We start from the raw sequence: 24,240 nt of genomic DNA, 5'->3' as shown, positions 1-24,240 counted from the left end.
AAGTTCTTAAATTGTAAATTGTGATCAATTACATAATGAAAGATTGAAGCATCATCTTTAAACATGTAGCCTTCACTAACTAGCTTTCAACATTCAGTGTTTCGTGTATAACTGAATCCTGTCTCATGCTTCATAACCACCTGCAACATGATGAACCGTCTTATCTCTTGTTTGTCAGTTCTCCTCCTGGTAAATTTTAGTTTCGATACTGGCTTCACTGAGTATTTAAACTCTAATGAGAAAACCACTGGATATCAACTGAATATTATTACTAATAATAAATTGTAATCCATCCTCTGAAAGCAAAGGTAAATTCCTGGAAATACATAGAGATATATAGAAACTCCATATAGGATATTGCACAGAGAGAACTTTTTTACTCTGTTCTAAGCTCCTGTTGTTATGAATAAATGTACTGCTACTGCCGGGGAAAAGCTGTTCTCAATCGCAGCTCCCAAGACTTATGAGTCCTACAGCCAACTAGTGAAACTTCAAAAATGAATGCTGCTGCTTGGGTACCTTTGATAAACTTTAAGTTTTGCATATTAGGCTCATTGGTTGCTGGAGGCAAATTAATGTTGTGGTCCCTTCAACAGAACCACTGAAACAAGGAATGGTGCAAACGTTCAACTCTTTCAGGTGGTCCATGCTTATACTGTTAAATTTTACCTAAACCTTTCCACAATAGGGGGAAATTGATGTTAAAATATACTTCCTTTTCAATTGCTGATAAGCTTTTCAGTATAGCAGTTGTGAGGGTGGCACCACGGATTATGTAAAATGAGTCATCTTAAAGCAATTCTACAACACAAGGTGCTTCTGCATGACTCAAATTTATGGCTAAGAAAGGAATTTTAAATAATGTCACATGTCTAAATCTTTCAATTTCACACCCCCCTCCCCCTTTTTTTTTTCTTTTCAAGTAACCATTTTTATTACTGAGCTTTTGCCTAGGCAAGAATGGACCTCTCTTTTAGTCTAGTGGAATTAAATATCATGAGAGAATGGACCTGAAATCAGAATAAATACAGAGGAAAGCTGGGACGATTTTTGCCTTTCTGTGTGCTTTCTTCAAGAACATCATAGTTCTGACTTGAATGACATCTAAGTGTTATTTTAGTGCTCTGTGTGTCTGTCAACCCATTCCAGTCCTCATCTGTGAGCCTAAGCGTATCTCTAGCTCTTTGGGTCTATACTTCAGATGTATGCTTGCCTAGTAGCTACTATGTACCAAAAAGAATTGTCAGTGGGCATATAAGGGTGAAAAAAAATAATGAAGAAACAAGGTGGCAGGAATCCATCTTACCATTGACAATCAGATTGAAATTAGAACTATCAAACTTGTCCTTGGTAGACACCTCACATCTGTACCCTCCTGCAAAAGTCATGTTTGCTTCTATGATTTCCATTTCAAAGGTGTACACCTAGAACAGACAGCAGTGATATAATTCATAAGTTAGAAAATGTAACAATGAAAGAGAGAGATAGAATGCAGCGTATTAAGGCACGGAGAGAAATAGACGAGGGATGAAACATGCCTCTATGTTCTTTTAGAATTAAGAACTTCCTGAACATGTAACTCATTACTGTTGTAAAAATTACATATACCCCCCAATTCTGTAGGAATAGCTAAAGAGTATTAGTACTGGTCTTACAGATGATACAATGTTATATTAGCAAACTATGCTGGTGTACTGGTGTGTGCAGTCATCATATACAGTAATTCCATGTATATTGGAATCAGGAACAGAGCATTCATTAAACAAGTGCAGTGTTTACACAGGATGGATACAGGACATTTAAAAAATCAGCAAAAGGACTGGTTAATGTGAGCAAGTCTGTTCTGTTCTATCCAGGAGAGGGTGGTAGCGTTTCACATACCACCCAGGATGAGAAATCGTGGTACAGACTTTCTTGTATTCCTGCTTGTGTATCTTTCAACCCATTTGTGGTAAAAATGGATCTTAGCTATTTAAAGTAGACAGATGCAAGAGAAGAATAAGTTCAAACACTAATAGCTGAATTCTTGGTGTATGAAAACCAAGATAGACCATACTTAAATATCTGATTGGTTGTAGTTGTTGTTGTTTTGTTTGTTTGTTTGTTTTTCTTGAATATAGTGAGTATTGGTTACTTGAGAGGAAGATGGTGGGAATGCAACTGTAGATACCGCAAAATTTCTGCCCTGTTGGTCCAGACATTTTCTCATTTCATCATAGATAAAGTATGCAAGAATCTGTATCTGGTGCTTATCTCTTGACTGCATGGTCAAAACAGACTTCTGTGCGTAAATATAGCATTGTGTGTAGCTTTGTGTACCTTAATATGAAAACATCCTGTGTTATCTTATATTTTCCCCAGATTAGTATCTAGATTAGTATCTAGAAGATTAGTATCTAGAAGACTGAGAATGTTACTCTGCTGATTGTACCTTGTTATTTCGATCATAACTGTCATGTAGCTGGAGATGTTGCCCCACTTTGCTTCCCAGGTCCATCCACTTTCCTTTGAACCATTTCACTGATGGTTTCTTCAGCAGGCTCTCGCCTGCCACTTTGGCAGTGAACGTGATGTTTCCACCTTGTGAGGGAAGTAGGGTAAAATAAAATTATGAATATTATTTAAGCTAAATAGTCAAGCAACAGGTACAGTTTACAAACACCACTTGACTCACATTTTTTACTCACCAACAGTAACTTCTCCATCCTGGGGTCGTGTCACAAAGAGCCCAATAGGGTCCAGAGGCTCTTCTGGTTGAGTCCCAGGAGATGCAACTGAAATAAACATCAGAGTTACTAGCTGGAACTTTCTGCATCAGCATCTGTTACAGGCTATATAGTGAATTTGATAAGTCATTTCAAAATATCTCAATGTGTTTCTTCTGTCTCTCAGATTCTTTATTCTTTATTTTCTGTCATTCATCACCAGTGGTCAGCTTTCAGCTATTGTCTCTACCTCACTGACTCCAAGGACTCCTTGTTCCTGTTCTTTGCTTTGGTTAATGAACCAGACATGAGAAAGGTGTTAGTTCCCTGTTACCTTCTGTGTTTTGGCTGCTTTCCACTGGTGGAGCCAGCAACTCTGGGGCAGCTGGGGCTGGAGCAGCTTCAGCAGGAGTGACTGTCTCACTCTTTTCTGGAAATGAATGTAAGCCAAGATTAGAGAAAGGAATGTTTTTACTTCCTTTCTGAAGAAATTTTACAAAATAACAGCTTTTAATAGATGTTAGGAAACGCAGACAAATTAGCTGTGGTTTTCTAGAACTTAGAGGATGTGCTGGAAGGAAAAGGGGCCAGCTGAAGCTGTATGATGAGGCTTTTTCTTTTGTTGAGCCTCAGAATAACTGATGCCTGAGTTTTTAAATTCTATAGTCTTGACGTGTAGAAACTTGTCAGCTGAATAACACTGTTGTATGATGTTAACTTCAGTGGTCTACATAGAAAAGATAATGAAAAATGATGCAATTATTATTTTTGTAAACAATTCACCTAATCATGAGATTTTGTTTAACACTGCTGTTGGAATATAATTTTCCAAGAGCTGTTGCTGTGTGCAGCTTGGAAAAAGCTCTAGACACTGATAGTAATCAATATGGAGAAAGTATTTTAAAACTTCATCTATGATTTCTGCCCCTGGCTCATGGAGGTTTATGGCCTCTCAATTAAACCATGACCTCACAGGCAAATTCAGGCAAATGCATTTGGCACAACGGAGAAGTCAGAAATGTAGGAAAAGGGAGTAGGAGTGAGCAACTGGGGCAGATGGAGGGAGGTAGAATGTCTTGAAACATATCAGTTGCAGGAGGATTTTTTTTTTCCATAGGTAGCGGAGCCACATCCAAAGGACTTTGCCTACCTCTCATGCAAGTCTCATGTGCTGTTTCCCAGCTATTTGCAACATCTTTTCCACCAAAGATTTCTGACTCTGTTGTGCCACCTGATGAGTAACTTGAGTGGGTCCTTTGTCACAAAGGGAGGTGGCTGTGTCTAGGCAGGTTATGAATCCCATTTTTTTATTACAAAGAGCTGAAATTATTATTGTTTGTGAAAATAATGATGGGAAAACCAGCTACTCTTTATCAATCTAATCTTAGTAAGATCTGAAAAACAAGACAGTATCTTTGAACATATGAACATGAGTCAGCCCTCCTCTCAGGAACTTTATACTTTTTACCCTAACTGTATTTGTGTCTTGAAAGAAAACAATGTGATTTTAGATCCGTATTATTTAATACTTAATTATCAAATTCTACCACTTTTATTGTTCTATGGTATCCCATTGGATCTTGTCTAAATAAATTTTAACTCATTTTTTACTGGAAAGAACTAAACCTTATTCTAATGTAGTGTAGATGCTCCCATAACTTGGATGTGTAGGTTTAGAAAAGGCTCATTTTGAGGCATCAATACATAATGTATACAGGAAGATTATCTCTCCATTGGCATCCTGATATCTTCATCCCCACGTCAAAGGTGTTTTTAGGTCATTATTCCGCTTCCAAATTAAGTAAGTTATTATTAAGTTATTCGTATTATTAAGTTATTTGTAGGCTGTCTGCCTGCAGCAGGCTTTACCTGCAACTAACCTGAAACACCATGAAGAAGATCTAACTAGCATAGTATGTACCTGTCATACTTGTATATGCTTTGATTGCTGTTAAATTGTCCTACTCCATACTAGGATTTCCCCTTCCTCGTAACCTGCCATGCACTGTCATTCATCTGGAACAGGATGTCTTGACTCCTGTTAAATATTCACTGGTGTCTTTTCATCTGACCAGATCTCACTGCCACCATGTTGCTGGAATAAACAATGATAGCAAAGGAGAGGAGGTGATATAAGCAGCCCGAGTTTAAGATTTTTCAGCAAAATAAAAAGGGAAAATTTAAATACCAGAAGTGGTAAATGGGGAGCATTTTGGAGGGGAAAAAAGGATCGGGAAGGTCAAAATGTTTCAAAAAATGAATTATTTCATCTATCCTCAGCATCTTCAGACATTTTTTCATACAAATATTCTAGAGAATTTGACTCTTTACAGTTTTTTCCCAGGAAAAGCCTGTGGGAGTTTTTCAGTTTCTCATCTAACTGATCCTGTAATGCATGCAGAGGCAGTAACAACAGGTGATATACAAATATTACTAAGGTTACTCTGTATTCAAGTCCCTCTTGAAATATACATTTTTATTAGCAGGTGATTTAGATACATTTTTTTGAAGGTATAAACTCGTAGAAACATTACAGCACAACTTGTAATTTTTTTGTTGATTGTTTGGATTTTGTGTTTAAATAAAATCATAATTAAAAGAAAAATCAGTCCTAAAATGTAGACATCATAGTTTAGGTCAGATTAGATTACACTAGCTTTGCTTTGGTTTTCAATATTTAAGTTGAAAAGCTCGACAGAGGATTCTGAAGATGTATATCAAGATTTCCACGGTGTGGACTTCTGATATCTGGAAATGGGTGTCTTAGCCACAGCAAAGGTAGCTTCCAATAACTGGGCAAAACAGATGTATTGCAGGTGGAGAAATTTTACAGTGTTAAGTTAGGGTGATTTCCTTGGACCTCATTCATGAAGTTTGCGTGGGACTGGAAATAATGATGAAATCAGAATTGCCTAGGAAATGCTCTACCTGGTTCCTTGACCTTGAGTTCAAATTTGACCTTGGAACTTCCAGCTATTACAGCATAGGTCACATCATCTTCTTTTCCTACATTATTGATTGTCAGTGAGTGCTTGTTTCCTTCTGCCTTGATGATGTATTTCTCACTTTCAGCAATTTCCGTGCCAGCTCGCTGCCACTTCACCTTGATGCCGGCTTTTTCTGTCTCTGCTTCAAACACAGCTGTGCTTCCGGCTGTCACCTCTGTTGTCTTCGGCTTCTTGGTAAATGCAGAAACTAAAAAAAGAGAGAGGACTTGCTAGAATCTGTTTTGCAATTGTGGCATATCTGGTGTAGTCAGCTGTTGTGGCTGCAACAGCTGTCTCCTTTCTCTCCCATCTGCCCATGCAAGATATATATTACAATACTTTCCACAGAGAAGTTGTGGAATTGTCTTTGTGTTTATCAAGTTCTAAGATGTCATATCTTCTCCATATTGTCATGAAATAAAATGGAATGGATAACAAATGCATCTCACTGTCCATCTTCCTCTTTCCCCCATAATGAACTCTGATTTTTCATAAGTGAATGCTCTGATATGACAAGGTGGTATGATATGTATTCTTACATATCAAGCTACCTACATGAATTTGTCATGCAGTTTTATTTAGGCATATTAATTCTGTCCTAACAGTTGCTTAATGCAGTTATTGAACAGGATCAGGATCTGTTTTTCCAACAAAACTGCAGTTTGTGCGGTAACCTGTATCCTAATATACCACAAGAAATTAATGGTTCATTTTTATTCCTTCTGTTTTGACTGATGAAGGCTTTAGTGGAAAGGGATGCACATTCCTGTGATGGCCCTTGTAATTTCATCCAGCTAAAAGGATATAAATTGCTATTTGCATTCAAATGTTCAGTTCAGGATTAAAAGTTAAAGTACTTGCCTATGTAGCACTCTACAACAACTAGTTTTCTAATTAATTATAAGGTGGATCAAAATATTTCCTCTGTGTCAAGAAGCACTTATGATACTCATAATGAAAATGAATTAAATTATTAATATATGGTGTGAACAAGCGTAAACCAAATTTTCTGGTTTGTTTCATATAGAATCGAAGTAGCACAATAGACAAGAATTTGGAAAGCAAGCAGTTTATTGTGATTTTGGTACATGAGTATCCTAATATTTTTTAAGATTAGATTTTAATAAGGTAACTTATTTTACTAATTTATTTGCCCTGATTTATTTATTTAGATGTCTTCACCTTTATTTTGAATTAAGTTCTTAATTTTGTGCTCATGTTTTGGTCTTAATTAAATCTGTTATTTCTTTGCTCATTGCCATGATCTATGTTCATGGATAAAAATACCAGTAATTAACATTCTGATTCATGCACTGAGTGGTTTTTGTGCATCATTATGTCAATTTTTTAATTGACTTACCCCTACATAATCATGCTTTTATAAAGTATTAGTAATTCCATCACATTTAATTATATCTGTCACCTCTGTGGCAAATTGTCTATGGCTCTTTTACATTGGCAGCAACAAGATCTATTCTAAACACCACAACAGTGGTTATAATTAGCTTTAAACTTTTGATTCTGCTTTGTAAAAGTGAAGAGAACATGACATAGAAATATTTTAAAATAACTAGTTTACACTTGTTCAAACAGGTGCTTTAGTTAGTATAAATGGTATATTACCAATAATACCATCTGTTCATTGCACAAAATCTCTGTTCCTACAGTATATATAAATTAATTTACCTCAGTGGAGTTACCTCGGCAAAGATTTCGTCTGATGACCTTTGGGCTTTAGTCATAATACAGGCCACATTTCTTGCATTGTTTTGCAAAGGATTCAAAGCTGCTTAAACATCAATTAAAGTATCAATTACAAATACTTTAAGCATTTAGTATGTATCGTATTTTGCCTCTCTGTTATACATAGAAAAACAACACCACTACCACCAAAATTACGTTTTTCTCTTTATTTTTTCCTTCCCTCAGCCCCGTCCTTATATATTTGATGAAAAACAATTTTGGTTTGCACTGAGCCTATAGGAGCCTTGACTGGCCTTCTCTTGTATTCTTCTTCATACTTTTCTTCCACAATAAGATATAAGTGTGCGAAATTTCCTCTGGGAGTGAAATGTTCCTGTGTGCTTTTATTTAAGGTTTTTCTAACCTCAGGCCTGTAAGTGGTATAATTGTTCTTAAAAAGAATGTAGTACTGTGTAGAATATACAGCTCTATATTACAGCATAATACTCAAATGCATATTACCAGTTACACATCTTCTGATATAGCATTGCACTTCAGTAAATAACACAGCAGAGTATACTTTGATGCAATGTACTATGAATAATTGCAGAAGAGTTATTGTAGACTGTGGGTTAGATGTACATAATTCAAAAGACATGTGAAGGTGGCCAGGCTACCCCACCAGGGAGAGCCAGGTCAGTTCTGGAACCCACTCCTGAAATACCTGCTATCTGGCTCCCCTCCCTGTGACGCTAAAGATAAAGCAACTAAGAGGCATGTTTTTTGTCTCTGAGTGCTATCATCATCACTCTTCTATTTAAGCACAAAAGAATCTATAAATATATTAATTACTTAACAGCAATGTGGCCTGTAAAGGTTCCAGCCTACAAGTGGCAGGGTTTCAATACTTGCATACTTGGAAGTAACTCTCTGATCTGCTTCACACCCTGCAAAGTGATTAAGTTTCTTACATTTACTTTAGATGACTCAAGAAAAGCAGACTGCTGGCCAGAACTACATGAACAGTGAGAAATCTCGACCACCACATAATATTTCTGACTTTTGGGAAACGTATATAAATATGTAGAAGTTTACACGTAAGTCTCCTTGTCTTTTTTTTTTTTCTCTCGCTCTCTCCCTTTCCTGCCAAAAGACTCATTTCAGCCCCAACATAAAATAATTATGAATAATTCCACTAAAGCATAAAATTGGAAAAGCCCATAATCTCCCAAGAGAATAAAGGCCTGCAAGAACAGTTGCTGAGAACCCACTTTTTCACAGGTAGAGGAGATTTTAAGGGTCATTTTCCTTCATTTGAGTTTCGGTGTCAGTGGGTGGTGGTGGCCAAAGTAGTGTCTCTCTGTATTAAACCGTATTCCCTTTAATCTTTCACTGTTCATATTTGCAAAGGAAAAGTAGCGATGTACAGCTGCAGGTTTTACAGGAAATTACTTTGATGCAGAAGAGAGATTGCTGAACAAGCATGTGAAGAGAATACCGTCATTTTCCCTTCTGGGGGAAAACGGGCTGCTTAACAGAAGGAAAAGAAGTGAGGGAGCAGCTATTCCTGGTCTTCTTCGTTTTGGCTGCTACTTTAAGTAACACATAAAGCCAAATTCACCAGCAGATGTTTTCTTATGCAGCTATACCAATCTAATCCAGCTATTTCCTCGTTAGGAATGTTTCTAAACACCACCATTCAGAACTTGTCTCTCCTGAGAGCCTCACTTTTCCCTGCCTTTATCAGAAACACTTTCTCCATCTGGCAATCTCTCTCACTTTAGCATTTGGCTTCTGCCCAGATACGCCCCTCTGAGTTCCATATATCCACCCCATACTCAAAACACTCTTGGATATGACCACCACCATCAGGCTGTGGAAAACCCAATGACTGTGACACCTCTCATGTGATGTTGTGGAATGTCTTACAGCTCTTGTGCCTGTCAGGCACTGACTGATCTCAGGCACCATCACATGCTTATCCAGACTCCCGTGGAACATGCACTTAGGAGCCACTGGGCTGGGGCACCTGATGACCAAGTAGCCCATGTCCTCTGCCACCCACTTTGTTAACTCTGTGCTTCCCAGTGAATTCTAACCCACCCTGCACAAGGGGAGAGAAAGGTGACATTAGTACTAACATACTATAGCAGTTCTGGGGAGATGGCAGAGACGTACGTGAGTTATCAGTGCTGCTGGTGACAGGAATTATTGGAGGAAAGGAGAGCAATATGTGCTCTGTGTGTGTGTGTTTCTGCCTATCTGTCTGTTTTGTGGGGATGGAACTGGAACTGCTGTGGGGAGTTAACATGGGGTGAGAAGAGGGATGTGGAGCTAATGAAAGAAAATGATGCGAGAGCCACTTTGTACTAACCTGCTTTTCAGCACTTCTCATATCTCAGACCTTCTTAATAACGTCTAGCTTCCATAATGCAAAGAACTTCATATAACTTCTGAGTAATGTAAACCAGCAAATACCTGCACCAGGCAGAAGAGGAAGCAGACTTTGTGTGGTCTGCAATAGTCTCGCAGAAAACTTTTCGGTGGCTAATGCTGTTGCTACCAGAATGTGCATGCAGTACCCATCCTTTAAAAGTCTTGTAACACCTGAAGATGTACACATCAGCCATACGGTTATGTATGTTACATGAGTTACAGCTTCATTAATCAGTAATAAAATGCTCTATTTGGAGGTCCATGATCACACTGTGTTTTGAAAATAATGTATTAATTAGTCTTTCAATCAGGAGGCTGAAGAAATATAAAATACATTTGCTTTTGGCCCAATTATATGAGAACGAAATAATTTAAGTTCCCAAACCAGCCTCCTTCACTTTTCTCCTAAATAAAATAATAAAACTAGTGTTCTACCTTCCTGCTGCTGCCATTTATTAAATCTTCATATTAGCACCTTCATGCTTTCTCCCTTACTTTCTGACTTGCTTTGAAACAATCTCCTATCATCCACCATCAACCTAGATTACTACTCTGTTTCAAAACTTGTTCATACTCTCCTATGCAAAAACCTAGAAGATGACTAAGCTACTACCCAGGTTACTATCTGTCATACTGATCATTGTTTCCTTTGCTCTCTTGTTGAACTATCTGTTTACTAGGTTTTTACTTTTTAGGTGTTTTGAGGCAGAATATTTCTCTGTTATTTTTGTACAGCATCATATTGTTAGCAAATAGCTACTAAGGACTGTTGTGTCCCTAATAAGAAAAAAGGTTAGTTTTAGAAGCTAGAAGAGACATTTGATTATTGTCAGAAAAAATGGAGATGAGACGTATATTTAAAAAATGTTTAACTAACTGGAATAATTTAAATTCCTAGCCGTATTCTCTAAATAGTTTGGCTTGTTAAGAATCACAAACAATAGGTGAAAACCTTTTCCTAAAATCACTGAATTTCAAAGTATGCGTGAAGTATTCGAAATTAAAGTCAGGAAATATAGATTCCACAAGAGTGATTTTTAACTACATAGAGTGATAGAGGAGAGCCATTCTTTTTTTTTTTTTTTTTTCATACTTTTCAAAGTAATCCTCTGACTTCAGCTCTTCATCTTTCATTAGTGATATGTACATGGAGGAGGGGGAGATAAGCACTTCGGGAGAATGTGTGTTAGATAAGGCTTTCAAATTATATTCCTGCCTTTCTGTTAGTACCTGTTAGTACCTGTTACTATTCCTGCCTTTCTGTTAAAGGTATAAATGTTTCAGGAGAATCTAGTGTATCCAGCTGAATGCACATGCTACAGACTACAGCAGAAATCTATGATGAGTATTATCAGAAAAAACAGAGCCACAGGTTTTCTCCCACAAAGCTGAGTTATCTTACTGCACATTCTGTGTACTTGATATTAAAATATGTATCTGCCCAATGTATTGAATCAATGTTATGAAAGCAGTATTAGCTTTTGAGATTCCTTAATTTGTTAAGGCTTCTTGTTGAAAATTTATCTTTGCTTTAGTACTTCCACTTGGCATCCAGCTTTCCTTTTATACCATTTGCTCTTCCATTGAGTTAAAAGCCAAACTGGATAAGCAGACTTAGTAACGGAGCTTGTAAATTCCTTGCTGAGGAACTATATAAAGATGCTACACATTCCTCTGTCAGGACCTAAGTGGCTTCTTGTAATTACAAGCTTAATCATTCCATGATTCAAAAGCTATTGAACTGCTCAATCTTATCATTCCTTGACTACTTCAGCAGCTGAGATTGTAAATTCTTGTAACATGAGCAATAGGCGAGGAATAGTTTCACTAAGCAGAATCACCTCTCTCTCTCTCTGCATCCATCATACTTTCTGTAAAATGAGAAAAGTAATGTTCAGCTTGCTTTGAATCTTAACTCACAAAGAGGAAAATATATCTGTATTAATTGTTATTATTAATTTTTGTATCACTGTAGGGCACAGAAGTTCACTATCATGGAGCAGTACCTTATTGTGCTAGGTGCTTGTGAATGTAAAATGAGTTTATATTCAGACTCTACTCTTCATTATGCAACACTGATTATTATTATTATTAATTATTAATGTAAATAGCCTCTGTGTACTTACAAGTCAGGTTACTTATAAACCCTCATTAAAATTTCCTAATCTGAACTGCAAAATCTATACTCCTCAATCTATAAAACAGCTGAATAAAAATGGACTGATTTTCAGAGAAGGTGAGTAATACCAGACTTCTCCTTTTCCAGATTTAGTAATGCACATTTCCCATTAAGTCCCATTTATCTAGTAAATGTGGTGTTTAAAATGTCAGCTGTTTCCTCTTAATGTCACAAAATATTGTTAGGGAAATGGTTGGTTTTTTTTTTTTTAACTTTTCTGAATTTTCACAACAAAAAAAAATCAATCAAAATTTTCCAGAAAGCAAACCTTTGAACAGAGGTTAATTATGAAATGTTTAAATCAAAGGGAGGAGAACATAAAGTTTCTGCAACAGAACCATCCAAAAAGTGACACTTTTCTGTGTAGGCTTGTTTGCTCTGACACTAAATTGCTACGGGTCATCTAAATCCTCTTGCTGATCATGTAGATTTTCAGGAAAGCTATGACAGTTCTTTTGGTATTCTGTAAATAATTAGGGTAGTACCTTATCCTGAAGTATTTTAGTTATACATTTTAAAGTAAAAGAATGTCTGTTGGAAAATCTACTTCACTGTTTCAGGTTTTTTGGGTTGTTTGTTTCTTTATTTGTTTTTACATGTTAGGAGGTTTGTTAAAACAGCAGATATAGGCAGAATATCTCCAATCATTCTCTGGCATGAAGCATTTTCCTTTGTATGAGTTGCTAGATGGTTATTCAGCCCTCCTGAGATTATGCTCAACATTATCCCATCTTGAAATGGCTTGAACTATATAAACAACATGAAAGAGAAAACCAAAGGGATTAATGTCTCTTGGGAGAATGAGAAGATCCCCTCTAGAAGCTATGGAGCATGTGACTGGTTCTGTCTCAGAGTGGGTAATAAGAGCTTTTCCTCCCCCTGCTGTGATAATTACAGTGTTGGGGCTGGTTTGTTCATAAGATTTGTGTAGGACTTCTGATGTTAGACACCTGTTAGATTTCTCTAGATAAATAATCTGGAACAGAGTTTCACTGTTAGCTAGCAAAGGTTGGCATTTTCACAGAGAAGTCGCCTCTCATCCATGGAGACTGGCAATGTTATAGGCAGTTGGTTATCACACTGTCAAATTTGCCTAATTCCATCATATTTCTTTTTGTAAGCATTGTCAGTCACAAGCATTAGACATTTCAATAAATCTCAAAAATCACATGACTCCAAAAACAGAATATAATTATGACTGTCTTATATTTTGGGTGACTGTTGAATCTTTACAGCTTATCTTTTTCAAGCATTTATCTACAATTACAAGTTCTGGCACAAACTTTTTAATATATATAATTCTAATTTATAATTCTATATCTATCTGATCTCAGTAACTGCAGCTTTAATCACATCAAATGATGGGACAAAATTGTGTGTTGTGATAAAATTGAAGGGTTGGTGACACCACTGTTGCTTTAGAGTTATCATATAGAGGAAACATAAATAATCTTGTTGGAGTTAATCTTGCTTTGGTGCTTTGCAGTTTTTAATGGGAGATGCAGGCTGGATTTGTGCTCTGGCTTATTCCAAATATTTTGGCCAAAATCAAAGTTCTTAAAAAGTTATTCTTCTTTTGTTGTGGTGACCACAGAAGATTTTCCCACTGACCAGCCTGACAGGAGACTGATGCCTTTTCAGCCCTTTGCAAAGCACAAAGGCCTACATAATTAAGTGTCAACAGCTATTATTGACCAACTTTGGAAACAGTACATTAATAAAAAAGTGTCCATCTTGTATTGTGCATTCAGGTAGTAGCGATTCTGGGCATACATTGGCATCAGTGAAGTGAGAGATTTAAAAGAAGAATTCCAGATTTAGTATCATGTTCTCCAGCCTTGCATATTGGATGTGTGCACACTTTTCAAATAATCGGAACTTCAGCTTTTGACAGCTTTTTGTCCAAACTTGTTTGTGGACACAAAGTGCTTCTGAGACGTCTTCCTCTACCCACACAGGTGTCCTGAGGCTAAACTCTCCCCACCTCTGCTTCCCAGGCTCTCTTCCTCCTTTTCAGACAGATTCATTGCACCTTTCAGCCCATCCTAGGCCTCCCCTTCTTTCCTATGTGGGCAGCCTCTGAGTGATTGTTTCTCAGTTTTAGATTAGAACTTTTCTAAATCTGAAATATTTTCCTGATTTTTTTCTAGTGGGGCAGGACTTGCACAAGGCTCTATGACCTTGGCTTTCTGAAAATGACTAGTTATCTTCTGGCACAAGGGGAAAGGATGGACAAGGGTGACTAAAAATAAATATGCATATATTCTTTACAGTACAATGTCTTCTTTTTTGCTAGAGCTCTACTGTCACTGACTGGAAGAACTAGAAAGAATAAGCTCTGAACCAGGTGCTGTTTGCTTTCATTTTCATGGAGATTTCACTAGCAACAAATACCATCAAAGTTTTCTGCTTACACTTCCTCAAAAGTATCAGCAAAAACCAAACCAAACCAAACCAAACCAGGAGAGGTTTATATTGCCTAACTGCTCAAGAGAGAGACTGCAAGCTTTTTTTCAGAGTCCTAAAGGCGACTGGGTAAGGAAATGAGTAACAAAAAGAATCTGAGAATTAAATGCATTTCACCTTTATTCTTTCCTCATCCTATGTGTCTTCAGAAAATTGTGGCTGAGGGTTGCCAAACTAGTTACTGGTTTCTCTGCAAGATCACTCAGCAGCTCTTACATTTATAACTTCATCAAATATTGTTTCTTTTTCCTCCTTTCCTTTCCTTTCCTTTCCTTTCCTTTCCTTTCCTTTCCTTTCCTTTCCTTTCCTTTCCTTTCCTTTCCTTTCCTTTCCTTTCCTTTCCTTTCCTTTCCTTTCCTTTCCTTTCCTTTCCTTTCCTTTCCTTTCCTTTCCTTTCCTTTCCTTTCCTTTCCTTTCCTTTCCTTTCCTTTCCTTTTCTCTTCTCTAGCATGCAAAAGCCACTTACATTTTTCTCTGTCAAGCTGGTTTTAGGTTTTGTCTGTCAGTTATGTTCCTTACCTGTTTTCTTTACAGGCTCTGGCATCTTCACTATGTTTTTGATGAAGCTCCCAGTTGTATCTGGAAAGCAGGGTCCAAGCTAAGCAGGAATGAGACTGCAGGGCTTTTGAAACCCCCTAAAGAAACACTTGGTGGAAGCCCCCATCCTGCTCCTCCCCCTTGGTCCCCCACTGTTGTCAACTACGGCACCTTATCGACAGCAGGACACGCTTGACAGGCGACATCAGCTGGGATAAATATAGCCAAGTTCCAGGAGCCAGAGAGCTCAAACCACCCAAGACTGGCTACCACTGATCTGTTGGTACAAACCAGAGCACAATCTTATGTGGCACATGCATACAGTACATTTTCCAACTTCACATACGTAATGGTTTAAGAATTTCTACACTGCCATGTTTATGGCACATTCAACAAATTAGATATGATAGTTACATTTCCTGTATGCTGGTTCTGTACTTTTTCTATGTATTTGCTTGCATTCTTGCTACCTATTTGTCTTTATTATTGTTATAATTTGGTCAGAACTGAACAGCCCCTCAAACAGCTTTTTTATTGTTTGTTGGTTTTTTGTTTGTTTGTTTGGTTGGTTTTTTTTTTTTTTGTTTGTTTGTTTGTTTGTTTTTTCTCCCTCTTTCTCTTCTACCAAAGACTGTGTTTGTGGAACTAAATGTGGACATTCAGGAAAGAATTTTCTTTTTCAGTGACACTTAGACATTACTGACATTTGCAGTCACAACTAAAAAGCATTACACTACTTAAATAGTATCAGGTCTCCCTCCTCATCCACGCACTCAATCTGCAGCACATATTTCTTGAAAACTAGTAAGTCTTTTTTTTTCCTTTGAAGTGCCATTTAAAAAATAGTTGCAATGTTCTCTTTGATACCTCTAGAACTTTCATTTTTGCTTAATTATATAGAAAAGATCTGAGGGAAATCTCACTAGAAAATTACTCTGGTATTGCCATTTCATGCTTCAGTCATTGCTTCTTATTTATTCATACATTTAGCATATGTCAAAATAGTAACTGTGGACAATCACTCTTCTATTGAAAAGGTGGTATATCCATGTCCTGTCACTTTTGTCTGTTGTGTTTTGAGCTTTATCAGAGGAACTCTGTAGGCCAAGCATTGAGGACATTTTAGCTACCACTAATATTTTTAAAATAATCTAAAAAAAATGTGGTCTTCAGTTTTACAAGCTTGTAAAAACCTTAGTCTAAAGGATTTTTGCTCTTGGCAGGAAGCTCAGAATAGATAAGTGTGCGTGCAGCCCATCAGTCACTGTTCTTTGTGTCTTTCACGTCTGACTCTCTGGGTAGACTGATGGGATGAATGTCAACATGCAAGAACGACTGCTGCTACCTCTCCTGATTTTGGGCCAAATACTTCTTCTCCTTTCCCTGAAGGAATTTTTTACATATGAGTGAGGAAGATGGGCAGGATGTCACCTATGTACATTTTCCACTGCCTCTGTGGAGCACAAGTTAGCATGATATGTATTTGACCTACTATCCTGTGCCTGAGACATTTCACTGGGAGTCAGGAAATCTCAACTCTTTGCTTTATCTTGAACTCTTTCAAAGGACTTGGTTCCCATGGTGTGAAAAAGCTGTCGCTTAACTACTGAAGATCACTATTCCTTTCTTAAATGTTTCTCCCTACTAGAGAGCTGCCATTAACTCCCTCTTCAGAGCTGATCCTCAACACACTGTTGGAACTGCATCCAGATCCCTTCTGGAACACAGTTGTCTCTGTTGCAGCCTTGCACAATAGAGGTCACAAGAGGCAGAGCTACCACAGACTGATATGGAGAAAGAAAATTAATCTGTGGACTGTGATCAGAGCCATGCTTCTTCTCAGCTTAGTTGCCTCTCTAGTATGTGTCCTTGAAATAATGCTTACAAAGAAAATTAGGGGACTAGAAGTCACTTCTGCATTATTTTAAAACATGATCCTCTTGTAATTGCCATCAGAATATACTAATCTTCCTCAGGGATCATTTTGCAAAAAGAACTTAGTTTTGCTACTTCATTCTTTCTCCCCCACCTATTAGCAAATAGTTGTTTCTACTGAAAGCCAATATGCTATGTTCTGAGTTTCTCGATTTGATAAAATACGTAGTGTACTAACATGTTATGTTAGACTTGGATTCAAAAGATTGTTCAGTTATGAAGATGGGTTTTGACTTAGCACGATAGGCCTTTACTACCACTAATTAAAACAGGGTAAGTAGAACTAGACCCATTTGTGTAGGTTTAAAATAAATATATACTTTTATAAAAAAATCTTGAAAATGCACACGTAGTATTTATCATATGCTCCACGCCTATATTTGTTCTCTGTGAGTGTCCAGTAGGAGGTGCTTCAAAACAAGAACTGAGAACTTTACAATAATTAAATGTTGGCTAATGCATATCTAACAGATAACTCATTCTGAATGCCAATAGATATTGACTATTTCTTCTAACTTATTGGAACTCTCAATATTATTGATTCACCTAAATACTCATTTATCTCTAAAATGACATTAACTCCTTGGACTCAATACTTTCCAATACACATTGGAAGTACACATTCCCATACACTTCCTGATACACATTTACACATTGTAAAAATAGGAATTGTATTACTGATTCAGAATTTTCCAACGTTTTTTAATATCCTCTTGTTCTGGGAGATCAGAAATTGCCGTTCAGTGTCTGAATGTTGGTTGTTTTCTATACTTCTGTCACAGCACCTCAAATTATTTAGGACAAAAAAATACATTAATTTACATTATAACAGTTTTAAACCTGATGTTATATACAAAAGCATTTTCCTTTATTTGCCACTTTTTTATTGTCAGGTAGTTGTCTGTAGAACTGTCAGATATGTGTCTGATGACGACATGTCTGTAAGAGGTCACTTCCATCACTTTGATGGCAAGGGGGAGTTCATCCTGTCATCACGTCTTGCAAAATAATTATCTTAATATGTTTCTCTGGAAATTTCTGGGATGATCGAAACGGTGTTGCCATTCAAAGGAGATACAGTCATTCATTAGATTCAATTCTAAGGATGTGTTGTTTGAGGGCAGTATCCCAGTAACTGTCTATGAGCCATAATTTCCTAGGGAATTTGAAAGAAGTTTATGCTAATCTAAAAAATCTAATATGCTAGGATAACAGATTGCTAAAAATATATAATAAGATGATGAAGGATTTGCACTGTGTATTGGAAAGAAAAGCTAGACAATATACTCTGCATTTGTTTATTAATGGAGAGAGTATAGTGTGCAGGAGTTAATCTCAACAATGCTTGCTGAGATCATGTAAAGAAGTTTGTTTCTGTTTTGCACTCTCTCCTGCTTATTTATCACAGATATTTAGAAACTGTTTTAGACTTGAAGAGTGGTCTACTCTCATAAGTGCGTGGAAGCCTTTTCCCAATGTATTTCATGTTTCCCAACATTTATATATGTTTTTTTTTCTCTGTTTAAATAAATACTTATTTAATGTGATTGCAGCATCTTCTTTTTCATTAATCAATTTTCGGCCTATGACATCTCATTTTCTTTGGATCTCTTCTCTCAGGATTTCATTTTATCTAGTCCATATCTTTCTCACTGTAGATTTGATTCTTTCTGTAAACATTTAGTCATATAGTTTTAATTCAGTAAGCTACTGGAGACATGAATAACTTTAAACATAGACTTTATTGTGACTACTGTGTGCTCAAAATCAGGCACATTTAATTCAAGTACTGTGGTGAGTCAGTCCCTTAGCTGGTTATTCTCTGTAGATACTTTCCAGGACTTAGAATCAAGTTTAATCTGGGGAGGGTATGAGTTACTTCTTCCTCTCAATGAAACAGAGCCACAAGTATGATTTAATCTGATGCAGGGAAATGATTCTATTCCAATTGTAACTTTGCAGCTTTTGTGATTTTAAATGTTATTTAAAATAGTGTCTGCATGTTCAAGGCAGAGCAAAATGAATGTTTTCTCTGCTATTACACTTCTGGTTACCAGGTGGCAGCATTGCAGTAACAGTAAACTTTTTCTAGCATTTTCTTCATTCTATTTATTTATTTATTTATCTAACCACTTTTAGTAACAAAACTGCTATGCAAATGAAATATATGATAGAGATGGCAACACTGGCCCAAAACAGATGTGTAGTGGGTTGTGATAACTACTTACCAGTGCACCACAACACTAGACTATTTTTTAGAAAGTATATGAAGTTTCATCCTATATTGAAATGAAACTGATATACAAATATAATGAAGCAACACATAATAAATGTCTCTGGGGCTTTGCTAAAAAAGTAAATGAGAAGGAAAAGCGTGTGTTTCTTTGTCAGAGGAATTAACTTGCAAGCCTGAAATTCTTGTTCTGTGTCTCAGACAGAGGCTTTCATCATGTAAAGTCAAGTTCAAAACTGACAGTAATAAGTGGCCTGCAGTGACAGGCTGTGTGATGTATCTTCCTGATTTACAATAGTTGTAGTGTAGCTTATGCAGAGAAACCTCAGGGTTTATTATTTCTAGGCAAAGTTAGCAGCTCCTACCTCTAATAAGAGTAGCCAACTTCCTATTAAAAGGATATGGTTTTAGACGGCTATGACTTTGCCCAAATGTAGCTATCCAGGTGGAAAATCTGCATATTACTTTTCTACTTGGGACTTTTTTTGCTTTTAGTTTCTGTCATGCCATTTGATTTTTTGTCTCCATTTGTCTCTCTGCCTCTCAGTTTTGTGAAAATATCATCCCTTCTGTGATTCAGCAGTTTCTGAGGACAAGGTAGTATAATGAAGTCTCAGTTTCAGGAGCTGCAGGTTTACTGGTGTGAATGGTGGGAGAGCTGAGGAGGCTCAAATGCAGAGCACAGGCCCAACTGGAGTCATTCACTGAAGCGCTGGCCCCTTTCATGGCAGACTCTTTCCTTTGTGCTTTTGAAACTCAGAGTTCTGGGTTATGTGGCGCAAAGACTCTTGGCCTCACTGACAGAGCTTGAGTTTACAAGGGCTTACAACATCTGGGTAATGCTGATCCTGCTTATTTGAGCTTTCTTCTGCACAATCATTTTGTATCCCTACACTTTACTCACAAAAATATGTGACTGAAGGGTGTGGATAGGAAGAAAATCGAGGCTAGAGGTTGTGAGAGGGATTTGAAATAGGTGCTCAAAGGACAAGAATATTGAATGAGGAGCTGGGGTACAAATGGGAGTAAGGGAAGAGAACTGGGAGTTAGTAGGTGATAGGACTGAAACTGTAAGAGGATGTGGGATGGGAAAACTATAAATGGCCTAATAAATATATTGGAACTGAGAACCATTCACATAAAGAGAAGCTGACTGGAGGCACATGTGAGAGAAGTTGGGCTGAGAGGAATAAAAAAGACTAGCTGGGCAAAAGTTTAAACCCGACCTTGAGAATAAAGCAACTCAAATTTACTAAATATGGAGGCGTCTGGTGTCCTAGTCTGGAGATGGAGAAAAGCTGAATGCAGACCTGGGAGTGCACAACTGGGACTGGCTGAGAAAGGAATAGTGGTTTGGTGGGTGGTGAAAAGTGGAAGAGGGAATGCCTAAAGAAGGACTCTAGAATTATGTTTCTAAAAGCATACACTCAAAACTCAGAAGATTAGTTAGTTAAATTGAAAAGAAACCCAAACTCATTTGTATACGCAAATGGCCAGCTCAGCACCCAAACATTCTTCACTTTGCATAAGGCAGAGGCATCAGAGCATTCTGCATGAAGGCATCAGTGGTCAAAGGGCTTCTCTTATGAAGAGCACTGCTGCTCTGCTGCTGGGGAGTTAAAACAAAAGCTCAGTGGGAGCCCTTAAAGCACAGAAACTGCATTCCTTCCTACCACAAAGCCGCTTCCCCAATCCTTTGCATAACTTAGGTCTCCCCAACACCTCCTCCCACCCTTCCTTCTCCTCCACCACCTCCTGCTAAAGCTTATCTCCTCTACCACATCCTCATTCTTCTCCTACCCATAGACTGCTCTGCTCATTCTCACGTACTGCTTTGGCTCCCCAATAGTGAAAAGTAACACTGTGGGTAACTGAAGGCATGAAGAAGGGGGATGTGGCTGTATGAGTGGAGAGAATGGAAAGAAACAGAGAATATAAAGAAAGTTGCCCTGAGAAACCTGATCTAATTGGCCTGCTTTGAGTGGGGCATTAGATGAGGCAACCTCCAGAGGTCCCTTCCAAACCAAGTTACTCTGTGATCCTGTGAGGTGTTGCGAGAGAAATAAATGGGGCTAAAGCAGGCACGGGTGAGTTATGAGTGAGCAAATGAGAAGGAGTATCTGCAACCTACTGCTGTTTGCCTGTTCATTGGAAGAAGTTCATATTCTCCAGCTCTTGGAATAGGCCTCCAATGACTTGGATTCTGTACAGATCTCCCTAATACCACAGGCTAACCCGAACCAACTGAATTGCAACATGCAAATTTTTTAGAGAGGAAAGGTGAAACTTGGTGAAGTTTTAGCTATGTTTCAGTTACTTCCAAGAGCAAAGCTCTTTGCCTGCTTGAGTGTAGGATGAGATTCATGGGTTCATTACAGTAGCTTTTGTTTATTCCAAGCTTTACATTGTTAGTGTTTTAGGTATATGGGTATGTGAAATAATGTAAATCTGGCTCAAGTATTGCTTAGAACCAAAAAAAAAAGGGGCTGAGATGGCAGGTTAACACACCAAAAAAATTAGAAGTAAATGCAAATTCTTGGAATTGGTACCCACAGAGTGCTGTAGTCTGTGTCATATAATGGTCTTTTATACCAGTAATCCATACATTTTAAAAACACAAGAGTGGGATTCCCATGGAGAAGATACTATTCTGAGCTTTGTCAAAGAAAAAATACTTATTGTACTGCCATTAGTGATAAAGTCTCTGCTATGAATTTATAATGTGCAGTTGGAGTATAAGCCAAATCAGAGTAATACTGTAAATAAACTGAATTGAACTGCCATGTAATATATGTACTTGTTATGAAGTTGGCACTATAGTTTGAATTAAGCTTGATGATTATGAAGTGAGGTTTGTTGTACAGAGATTTGAATGTGGGAGACAAGAGCTAGAAAGAAAGGGAAGAAAGACAGACACGTTAAGCGATACAAAAAGAAAAAAGTAAACTGAGGCAGAAGGTTTACTGAGGAAAAAAATCTAGCAAAGTATAGAGCATAAGCCCTGTTGTAATTGAAAATGAAGACAAATACAGATTATAAGACTCTGGCAGTGTATGGATCTCAAAATGATGTTATGGAGATAAAATTTAATGGAGGAGACAAAAGAATAGTAAATATATTAGGATGTGTACATATGTGTATTACAGGAAGTTTGAGGAATTCAATAAATGTGGACTGTCAGGCAAAACCAAATTATAGTACCTTTAATTGCAGTTCTGTTTGATGTAGGTGAGTAGCAGCTCAGATCTAGATGTCTCTAAAACTCCCTTTGACTGGGGAGAATTAAAAAGTATATGCTATACCTGTAAATTATTATAAACCGATTATCCCTTAGTAGAGCCAGTGCAATTTTTCTACCTTCTACACCTCTGATGTATGGGTGGATGGAGTCTAAAACATAGTAGGAAGTTCAGTATTTTGGATTTAGCTCAGCAATATTTTTCCAAATAATATCTTTACTCAATAATTTATTAGGAACTAGTCAGCAGCTAATAAAAGTGGTTATGTTTTGTTTTGTTTTGTTTTAAAGCAGACCGCAAAGGTGATCTGTAAGTTGAATATCCAGATGTAGTATGAATGCCTCCTTTGAAAAAGCATTGATGATCTCTAACAGCAGTGGGACACAAAATAGTCCAATAAATTTGAGCTAATCATGGGTCATCTCTCCAGATAATGACCTGACCTACCTTTTTCTAGCATGTCTGCCTGTCCGGCACTTGGCCACTTTCACAGAAGACAGAAGGCTTGCTTCTCTGTAATTTTTCTGAACCAGTGATGTTGTCACATTTATTTTGATATTTTTCTCTAAAACAGCCAAAGAGCTTCTGTTTGCATGTGCAACTGAGTGGTGATACTTTAGATTAATTAAACAGCCTGCTATCCAGACCAGTTTGATTGGATGAGATACAAATGGCACTGTGCAGAGAAGCATCATCATTTGGTCTCCTTCACAGCTGCAACACATGATTATTCAGGCCCTTTATGCTGCAGATGAAAAACCTAACCAGAAACAGATGGGGAGTGAATATTTTTAGAAATAGGATTTCAAAGCATTATGAAGAGGAAGAGAAAAAGATTTCAACTTTGGAGATAAAGAAAATTTTAAACCTGCTTGTTGAATTATTTTAAATAGTATTTTAAAAATATTTTAATTATAAATAATACTGTCCCCAGAAATATTTTTCCTCATATTCTTCCATTTCCATGTTACTTGTGGCCAAAACCAGTGTAAAATGCAAATTATTCAATTCAAGTACATCTAGCTGCTCTAAAATAAGATTTTACAGTAACACACAGTGTTCAAATCACTCATTTAAAGGTTCACGTTGTTTCTGTTTGATTTTTTTTTTTAAATTTTGTTTTATTTCTCCAGCATCTAACTGTTTTCTGTGCAAGACTTGCTAGGAAAATTGAAAACTAGGTCTCTGAGATCTAAGAAAGCTTTTTGACAAGCTTGAAATGGCTTTTGTGATATCGTAAACATCTCTGCAATTAGCTTACTACTCAGCTCTTTTCAGTCCTCATAATTTTCCTGCAAGAAGAAATTGTCTTCTCTGAATTATAATGTCAGAGAATGATCAATTCTACTTTTCAAGCCGTGCTTTAGATGTTTTTGTGAAGAGAGGCATTAATCATCTAGTTTTCTTGAATATCAATTCTGCAAGTTTGATAAGGGCAAATGTCTTTTACCCCTTCCTAGTAGCAAGTCAGTGGTGGAGAGTCATCATCAGCACCATGCAGAACAGTCCTGAGTTTCTAGTTCAGCATTGAAGAAACCCTAATTACGTCAGTGCTGAGTGTTGTTCCAGCCTTCTGAGAGCTACCTTCAGTGTCTTCAGCTTCCATCCTATGAGTGCAATGTAGATGCAGGTGGAGTTTATATGAGCCAAATTTAGTGAGTATTACATTGTGTCCTATGGGAAGTAAATTCTTACAGCAGAGTTTTAGAAACAAAATCTCTTATTAAATTGTTTTACAGCTTTGACATATCCTAACGCTAGTTGAATAACATACACAATCCTTAAAGAACAGTAACTAAAAGTTGGGTTGCAAAATTTTTGATAAGACTGAAAGATAATT

At 37.2% G+C, this 24,240-nt stretch overlaps 1 protein-coding gene across 1 annotated transcript in view; it reads right to left on the bottom strand.

Annotated features, from left to right (window-relative positions):
* MYBPC3 (myosin binding protein C3) overlaps nt 1-15,133 on the bottom strand; it is a 62,962-nt gene extending 47,829 nt beyond the window's left edge. The window contains exons 1-6 of the mRNA XM_065838051.1: nt 14,976-15,133; nt 5,634-5,900; nt 3,040-3,135; nt 2,688-2,774; nt 2,432-2,580; nt 1,307-1,424 (exon numbers count right to left, since the gene is read on the bottom strand). Coding sequence (XP_065694123.1) covers nt 1,307-1,424; nt 2,432-2,580; nt 2,688-2,774; nt 3,040-3,135; nt 5,634-5,900; nt 14,976-15,000 — 742 coding nt within the window. The 5' untranslated portion in view covers nt 15,001-15,133. The remainder of the gene's footprint in view (nt 1-1,306; nt 1,425-2,431; nt 2,581-2,687; nt 2,775-3,039; nt 3,136-5,633; nt 5,901-14,975) is intronic.
* Nucleotides 15,134-24,240: the final 9,107 nt, after the last annotated feature.

The sequence above is a fragment of the Patagioenas fasciata genome, chromosome 5 (genome assembly GCF_037038585.1).
Source record: "Patagioenas fasciata isolate bPatFas1 chromosome 5, bPatFas1.hap1, whole genome shotgun sequence".
NCBI classification, from domain to species: domain Eukaryota; kingdom Metazoa; phylum Chordata; class Aves; order Columbiformes; family Columbidae; genus Patagioenas; species Patagioenas fasciata.
This window is presented reverse-complemented; position numbering and strand designations above follow the sequence as displayed.